Source organism: Halyomorpha halys, unplaced genomic scaffold (genome assembly GCF_000696795.3).
Source record: "Halyomorpha halys isolate HHAL.00 unplaced genomic scaffold, Hhal_1.1 Scaffold353.1, whole genome shotgun sequence".
Taxonomy (NCBI): Eukaryota; Metazoa; Arthropoda; class Insecta; order Hemiptera; family Pentatomidae; genus Halyomorpha; species Halyomorpha halys.
This window is the reverse complement of record NW_027105574.1, coordinates 327,170-337,023: the sequence shown is the minus strand read 5'-3', so window position 1 is coordinate 337,023 and position 9,854 is coordinate 327,170. Positions and strand designations below refer to the sequence as shown.

The 9,854-nt window shown below is 32.2% G+C and overlaps 1 protein-coding gene across 2 annotated transcripts in view; it reads right to left on the bottom strand.

The window, feature by feature from the left end:
• Positions 1 to 9,854, bottom strand: part of LOC106681633 (nephrin) — a gene marked incomplete at its 5' end in the record, with an annotated part of 151,099 nt that overhangs the window by 27,067 nt on the left and 114,178 nt on the right. For both annotated transcript variants that reach the window (XM_067052152.1, XM_014422062.3), the window contains 1 exon segment: positions 598 to 711. In XM_067052152.1, coding sequence (XP_066908253.1) covers positions 598 to 711 — 114 coding nt within the window.

Sequence of the window (9,854 nt, the reverse complement as noted above, 5' to 3'; positions counted from 1 at the left end):
TTTCGTTCGCAATCGTACCACACCCTGTCTTAATGTTACATATCTCTGTGAAATATTTTCACTATTCTTTCATCTTGATGAACGGCTCTCATAGTATTCTGGGAATGAAACGAAAATTTCCACTTTCCGACGATTTTAACATTTACCGATATAAAAAACGTTTTAGAAGTTCAGGGCAAGGATTCCGCAAGAAACTTTAGTTTTTAATCAATGTTAAAATAAATTCTTCCATTTTGAGTTTAAAAAACTTTTCTTTGATAAAATAAGAACCCGAGGCGAGATTAATTTGAAGTAATATATTAGCTGATAGATGTGAGGTCTTAAGCTGGCCTGGGGTCGGGGTAATCCTGCGGCAATCGGTATTGTATTGGACAATAGGCCACGGATTCCCGTGATTTAGTGACAGCTCCAATGCATTTGATGAAACTGATCACCCTCAATAGTTCACTATAATATAAATCTAGGGGTATTAGTATTGTTCGTAGCCTTCACCCTTTCCACATACCTCTGTCAGTAAATTTGCGTTAAACTATTGGTACCGGCTAGACTATTTTATCATGAGACAGGAAGGATTGATATGATCTTATATTTACTGACCTCCAGTTGAGACGCAGGTGATGTGAACAGTGGATCCTTCGTTGTAGGGACCGAGGATGTAGTGAGGGATATGTTCTCCTTTCTCGTCCAACACACTCAGTTGATCCGGAGGTACTAGAACAAAGACAACTAATTAACACTTTTTGTTATTTAAATAATTTCACTCTTTCATATATTTACTGACATATGAATATACGGTAATAGATTTATTTATAATCCATTTACTCAATCAGGATGGCCTTCATCTTAGTTTGGCCCTGGAGCAAAATAATTCAGCCGGCCAATAATATTAATATATGGGTCAAGGTTTAATATAAAAGAGAGAATTGCTTTATTTTATTTATATTATATTTATTTTATTTTATACCAGACGGGCATTACATGGTTGATATAACCGTTATATTATATATATATTTTTTTTTAACAGTTGATTATGGGGGGTATAGTCTCTTACAAAAGACACCCCTAACTATAAAGAATGTTATTATTAAAAGAAGAAAAAAAAAATAGATAAGAATAATGCTTCTTAATAAAAGAGGAAAATAATATTAATAACAAAAAATAATGATATTGGTACACTTCAATAAAACAAACAATTGCTCTCTAATAGTAAAAAGAAACAAGTTAATTTGAAAAAGGGACGAGGAAATAGAAAAAATAAATAAAAATAATAATAATGAATAAATAAAATGAGTAATAATAAAAAAGTAAAATAAAGGTGGTGTGACTATGGATTAATTTTATATTTATTAAAATTTATAAAAGAATTCCCTGCAGCAGTCTGGGCTTCAGTCTTCGGGTTGAGGTTGGGTTTCCCAGGTTGTAGGTCACTGTTCCTTTAACTGTCGGCAACTGGGAGTGGAACTTCATGAAATATTTTTTGATGTAATCCTCTATTGACTCCATCTGTGATTCCCGATGCAATTGGCTATTTATTATGAACCAAGGAGCATTAACAGCGATTCTTAGGACTTTATTTTGAAAAGATTGTAGTTTTTTCCTTTTCGTGAAGGATGCCGCTCCCCAGACTTCACAGCCGTACATCAGCAGTGGCCTGAGAATTATTTTAAATATAAGAACAGTTGTTTCTGGTATTAGTTAAATGATTTATTTGGCAATACTTCCTAAATTCATCTGGCTGCTAAATGTTTTTTTTTCACCATTCTTCTCGCACAAATTTACATTACATTTTCTTCATTCATTTCGTTTTCAACCCTATCTGTGCTATTCTCTGCATTCCACTCTTTAATAAATCCATTCTCCAGTGATCCGCTACTCATGTTGAATTCGTTACACAAATGCAATGCAGATTAAAAAAAAAATATCAATAAATAGAAATATTGAAATAAATAAAATAGCCACAGGAGTAAAACAATTAAAAACCAAATAAATGGGTTAAAAAGCTAAAAAAAAAAAACAGATGAATAATATCAGATGTCCACCGAGCTAATTCTGATGCAGGTGATGATGTATTTGATGCAGGGAGTTCAAAATCATCTTTTCCGTCAATTATGATATTATATAAATATCAATAAATAAGGCTACACGTTTAGGGTAAGATTCAAGTATGCAATATTATTTATTAATTTTTTTTAATAAACTCTTATTGCCCCCTCCAAGAGCCTAGGCCCCGGGGATCTTGCCAAACCTGCTCCTTCCTGATGACGAGTCTTACCTCGATACTTTAACTCTGAACAGGCATGGCCGTAAATTTGGAGTTTTCAGCGATCATGAGAATTGTAAGATAAGATGATCGAGTTTCACGGAAGGTTTCAGTCAACTAGCATTTGATATCAGAATAAATCGGGATCGCTGGAAGGTGGCCAGGGCACCGAGGTCAGGTTAACTAAGTTGGATCGTTAGAGGAAATCGGCAATTGATTTAGTACACAACTATGACCATCTAATTTGTAAGTTGGCCAGCCTGGGCTAGGTTCCGGCGATAAGAGACCGCGTCCAATAAATTATTCGGCCGCAACGCCACTGCCGTTACTGAGAAGCATAGCCTTGTTACTTCTACCGATCGTCGCCAAAAATATCCCCCCTCTCTCTGATGTCATCTGTGGTCATAAGAAATTCTCCAGCACCTCAAAAACTTAAAGGTGCCTCTCACGTTTGACAAAAAATGGCAAATTCGCGTAAATACCATCGGGTGTCGGTTTTCGGACACAAATCGAATGGTGCTAGTGGAAATTAGTGCGAAGAAAGTGGATTTTTTAAAGATCAGAATTCAAATTGAGATTAGTTAATACTTGAGAGCTGCAATGTGCCATGATCATGATGTATAAACTGAAAAACATGTAGATAGATAATTGACCGTATGTGAATTTGAGGATGGTAAGGGCTGCGTTCCTAACCACCATTTCCAAAACATAAACTGAAATACTTAAATTTTCTCGGTTGGTAGTGTTTGTCTAAGGTAAAACAGTGGGTTTTCTCGTCAAGAAAAATAAGTTAGTGAGTGTATTATTTTTTTTTTCTATTATGTCTGCTTCCCAAAGGATTATGCGAAAAAATAGTGTAAGCAATACAAAATTAATATTGATTATTATTATAGCCTCAGTTTATTGTCAACTGATGGAGAGGTGAAATTAATGGAATAAACATAATTGATTACTAAAATTTGACGGCATCCTGAAAGCTTCAGAAAGAAATGCACGGAATTAAACTATAAAATAACTATACATTTTATTTCGTATTTTTAGCTTGAGAATACCGTTAAGGTGTTAGGTAAAAAAGTAGCCAGTATGCTGAGCAATTCACAAATGGTACAAATTTATAAAACTATTAGATTCAACTTTTTTTAACAACGTTGGCCTGTGATTTTTCCATAAGAGCAGAGAAATTAGATACATACACATAGAGAAGACAGGGGGTTGGTTATTACCACACAGAATTTGTACCATCTTTAGACAATCTTTGATTCTAAGAGAAGTCATTCCGAACTCAGTTCTGCCCATTCCACTTCTTGGAAGAAGAAGCGTTGGAATCTACAAATCAAATATTGAAATTCGCTGGAGAACACTATAATCGCAATTCGAGTTAACACAAATTATGGTATGCTGTACAATATTTTTTTCTGTTTTCTAACTAAATGTTTTGTGGCCTAATGTTTACCAAAACGTTTTTATTAAGCATTGTAAGATTATTAGTTGACCGTGGTAATTGATTGCAGGGAGATAATCGGCGGTCAAGAAAGTTACTGAAATAGCAGAAACTGATTAAATTCTGGTTACAAATAAATAATCTTTTTCTATTTTTATAGATTTCTCAACTGCTACAATATTTTTTTTGTAAGCGTTACATTTTCTATAGAATAGCTTTACGCAACCATTTTTTCCATATAGTGAGTGATGCTAGTTCGACCATGGTACGCCTAAGCCAAAACGCTGCCGTGTTATGATGCATTACATATTATATCGCCTGCACTTAGTTTTATCCCTATAGTGTCATTTTATATAAGGGAGACACGGGGCCCTCGTGATAAAAAACAAGACTTTCTTTGAATAAACGTCTACACACCAATATTTCATGCTTCGAAAATGATATACTCACTGAAAAGAAGTCGGGTCCAAACATTCACTTGCTTTTTTGAAAACCATTTTGATATTTGTAACTTGAATTTATAGGAAGGCAAAAAATGTTATAACTAACAAACATATGTTTCAGTAAAAAACATTGCCACTTATAGCATGATCCCCAAGGTACCTCATATACAAAATACTACAAATCGACTTATACATACCTCCTGTACATGATTTCACACAAGAGATACCAATGGCATTGATCTCCATCCTAATATGATAGAATTATTATTCTACTCTTATATTTGAATGAATCCTCACACAAGACTGAAAAGACAGGAAACTGCACGTCGATTTCGACTATTACAGCACTTACTAGACAAACGGTCTAAACTTCCAATTCATTACAAAAGACTGATCTACATGATAATTATATGGCCTATCTGTACTTACTGAGTTGAGCTTTGGGGCTCCACTAAACCTTCGAATTCCTCTCGTATCCAATCCTTACAATCCGAAATCCTTTGTTTAATCCTCAATGCTCCTTACTTGGTCACAAATAAAATCTTGCATAAAGACATATTTTTAGGTATAGGTATATAAGTTCATACTCACTCACGTAATTCAGATATAAGTAACTATATTCTATTTTCTGTCATATTGTTCAATTTGTAGATTCAATGCTTGTTTTTTCAGTTTTTTAGACACTAGTTGCATCTCTTAGATTTTACATATCTTCTTACCTACATGATATTATATTTCATCTTTCACTGTTTTCAATCTACTACCACCTAATTCCACGATTATCAACCAATTTTTTTACTATTCTATTATCAGTTATCAATTTTTTATCTTTTGTGATTCAATTCAATATTTTGTATAATTCCAAATTTGTTTGTATGCTATTCCTTTTCAATTGTATGTTTCACTAAATGCTGTTGTTATCTCTTTTTGTTCTATAGTCCTGATGAAGACCTGAAATTCAGGTCGAAACGTCGGCATAAAATTAATAAATATTGTTTTGTTTATTTATGTTGTTCTTTGCTGATCGCACTCCCCGACAAACGTCTCCAATAATAAAGACCTTAATGTACCATATGTAACCGTTCTAGCCCGATCCAGAGACTATTCCTTCCATTATAATCTTCCTAACCACTCAAACCCACTAGTTTCTAACCTTGCTTCCTTTTCCATTCTTGACAATCCTCCGAAGCGTCTGAGAAGAAAATGGGCACGGTACCTTCTAATGTAAAAACGTCATTAGAGTGCTACCAATGGGTAGTTTCTCTACACGCCTGTACACTTCATTATAAACTAAAATCAAAATTACTGGATGTATGAGTATGAATGTTCAGTTGTAGATAGCAATAAATAAATTTTAAAAAAATGTTTGAATGAAAACAGGGGTGAAGTTTAATAATTACGTTAATGGTTTTTATGTGAGTGTGCATAAATGGTGCTGTCATTATAATATAAGTATGATCCGTAAAAATGGCTATTTAGTGTGTGTGTGAACATCTTGGATCAGGTTTAAGTAATTTAACGTACACTAATGGCATTAGCCTTCATATTCTGTAAATAAGGAATTACATTCTTCATGAATTTCTAGGTCAATGTCATAGCCTCTAATATGCTACAGGCACTTAATTATTTTGAAATCCATTGTTTGTGGAAAGATGATGAGGCATTGATAGAACTGATGCAGACAATGTGGTTCGATAATTATATAACGAGCACGTTGGCGATTAACCCTGGCACAAAGCGGTAACAAAGGATTATATTTAAAAGGGGTTAGCGGTAGTGCGAGTGGGAGGGGGGTGGCAGTATATCTGAGGGGTGTACTCATAAATCTGACGCTGTTGGAATACACGGTTAGGCTTCAAAAATGATTTTGATCATCGGGCGAATAAAACACTTTTGGGACTCAAACGGAGCAATAAATAAGGTTAATGCAGAACGGAGTGTATTTATCATGGAGATTTGTTGTCGTGTATTGTGGTTTGATGGCAGCCTTTGTCCTGTCTTTTTACGAGATCGCTCTCCGGGACTGGACGGTATTTTTCATCTGCAGCTAATTTTCTGAATATTGGCTGTGGAATATCTAACACAGGGCTTGGGTTGTAAATCAGCTCCCATTCCCTCCTCTCAAATACTGATTGAAAAACGACTACGAAAAAACTTAGATGTCATTGAATTTAATAAAACAAAACAAGGGAAAAAAGCTGTAGAGGAGCAAGAGGACAGCCAATCGAAATAACTCATTAAGTCTAGTTTTTAACTATAAAATATTTTATTTAATTATGATTAAAAAATGTCCTAGAATTATAGTTTACTTTTCAGTAATTCAGTCAAGATCAGGACAGAAAATAAAATATTAGATAAGTGTTGGTAAGATTTAGAATATCCAACACTATTTATCTTAAAAAGATTAACGTAGCAGATATAGTACATAGCTGAAAAACGTGATTTTTGTTGCTATGTTTTAGTTTTGAGTTTATAATCGCATTTTACATAAAATTGGCAGAGCTGTTAGCATACTGTTAACAATATAATGGCTATGGAAAATCTTTCATGGTTCCTTGGGTACTGGATCGAACAAACTTCAAATTTGTAAAGCAGATTTTTTTATTTAAAATATGTAATATATATATAAAGGTAATACTCAACCTGATTTATGTTTTTCAATACGTAAAACAACCACTAATTTATCGTTTTTTATTCTGTTTTAAAGGGATCGGAAAAAAATAAAATAAATAAAAGTCAGTCTTTGAGTAACAAGCGAGTTGGTCATATCTATCTCCCTTTCCTCTTTTTCATTCTATGAGCTCACAAACGTTTAACTTATATATATACTCTTCATGTAATTCATAAATTGAAGATGTATTTTACGATATAAGTTACCCATCTAATTTTAATTTAACATCAAAGATCACGAAGATATTGAGATAAAATAATAGAATGGAGAAAGCCGTCGTCATGACAAAGGATGGCCATGAAAAAAAATTTTGGAACCTATTTCATGCCATGCGCTGAAAAATTGGAGCAGCATGGCACCTGCCGCATTTTTAGCAAGTGGGCCATCAACCACCCTTCTCTAATATTGCAACCCTTTTGTCTTCCACCTCTGGCTTATCTCACTGGAAGGCTAATGTATGCCGTAGGGGCAGTGAAGCTTTTGCTGGAAATGCCATTGAGCAATAGAAAAACAAAGGAAAAGAGGTCACTATTGATTCTTACATTCAATTAAAACTGAAATAACAAAATCAGGTTAGTATGTTAGATAAAATGGATATAAAACTAAAATTTTTATGGAAAGGTCATTTTTCATATTCTTTTCTTCACAATTACTAATTAAACCCTCCTATACTTTCTCTTTAAATCTATAATTTGAACAGTTATTTTTTTTTATCTATAAGTTATTTTGTCGTTTGCTTTAATTAGAATTTAATGTTATTCTCTACCTAATGTAATTAATTTAGACTCGCATTTACACTTAGTTATGTACGGCATCAACAATCAGTTTCCGCTTGGTTCTAACGTACTTTCTATACCAGTACCCTCCAGCAGCAGCCTATATTTATAGCAGAAAATTCTTCAGCAGTCAACTAAGTCTCTCTGTTTTTGGTAATTTGATTTATATATTTTCATACTTCTCATTTTATCATGTGCATTGTTTACTTTAGCATATTTCTCATTATTTTATTTTATTTATTATTCACACTGAACACTGCTTGATTTTTAATATTTTTTCCTTTAAAAAACAATTATATATATATTACATATACATGGACAGATTTATGTATTATGTATTTATGTAGATTAATGTATTTATTATTAAAATATTAGTTAATTGGTAGATATACCGAAAAATATATCAAACATGAAAGTAATAATATATAGGATGTCAGAGTAAAAGGCTACTCAAGTCCGATTGAGAATAGAAATCGCATTAGAACACAGAGCTGTGAACTCGCAGCCAGTCAGTGTAAATTAAAATTACAGTGACAGAAATGGGAGAGCAAACTACTTCAGTTACACAATTTGTTCACTGCTGCGCAATCGAGAATAACAAGGCTCGTTGGTTAGTTTATATTCTGTCCTCACTACTATTCGTTACCCTCCTCTCGTGTGTTATTCACAGTTGAAAATAAAGTAGTTATAATACAAAATATCGTGTAGCGGTAAAAATGTATAAAGAATGAGATAAAGACTAGGGATGTTCATGTAATAATGTATAGTAAAAATACAATACAAAAGTGTCAACAAGTCTTTCTGTTTATTTTAATTTTCTTCTTTCTTCTCATCCCTGTACTCATATCCTCTCTTTAATTCTTTCCTTGTTCACTATTCCTTGCATACATTATTCACTTCTGCTCATCACTTCGTATTATTTTTAGTTTTATCACTTACAATTTTTTTAACTTATATAACTTTTTTATTTTGTTCTTGATCAATATATTTTAATGCTTCTCATTATATCATGTGTATTTTTTACTTTCACATATCTCAATTTTCTTATTATTTACAATGAGCACTGCTTTATTTTAATTTTTATTTTCATTTATAAATATTTTCAATGTTTGTTATTTTTTTAATATAAATTTTTACTATTACAATATTATATAATACCTTCTTATAAGTATTATTTGTTATCTACTCAATTTCTTATTATACTGTTACTTCCTTCGCAACAATATGATGGTTATCTCAAGGCCTGAAGTTTAAGCCGAACCATCAGCACAAATAAAATAAGTTTAAAAATCTTTCTTAACTATGAAAATCCGTTCAACAATAAACTTATCAATTTAAAACTATTATTGTTTAAAATTGTATTATCTTTTTTACTAAAGTTTCACTGAAACATTAGCAAAAAATTATCCATATTTGGACTCTTGATGAATTAAAAAAAAACATTTTGCACTATATATTGTTGTATTTTTACTATACATTATTTCATGAACATGACTAGTTTTTTTTTTTTTCATTCTTTATACATTTTTACCACAACACGATATTTTGTGTTGATAAATACTTTATTTTCAACTGCAAATAACACACGAGAGGAGGGTAACGAATAGTAGTGAGGACAGAATATAAACTAACCAACGAGCCTTGTTATTCTCGATTGCGCAGCAGTGAACAAATTGTGTAACTGAAGTAGTTTGCTCTCCCATTTCTGTCACTGTAATATTAATTTACACTGACTGGCTGCGAGTTCACAGCTCTGTGTTCTAATGAAATTTCTATTCTCAATCGGACTTAAATAGCCTTTACTCGACATACTATGACATACATTTTTACTTTCTTGTTTGATATATTTTTCGGTATTTCTACTAATTAACTAATATTTTAATAATAAATACATTAAAAAATCTCTCAATGTATATGTACTATATATATAATACTATATATGTAGTATTTTTTCTTCATTTTTTTTTAAGGAAAAATATTAAAAATCAAGCAGTGCTCAATGTGAATAATAAATAAAATAAAATAATGAGAAATATGCTAAAGTAAACAATCCACATGATAAAATGAGAAGTATGAAAATATATAAATCAAATTACCAAAAACAGAGAGACTTAGTTGACTGCGGAAGAATTTTCTGCTATAAATATAGGCTGCCGCTGGAGGGTACTGGTATAGAAAGTACGTTAAAACCAAGCGGAAACTGATTGTTGATGCCGTACATCAGTGTAAATGTATAATGTGTGTAAATGTATAATAATACTAA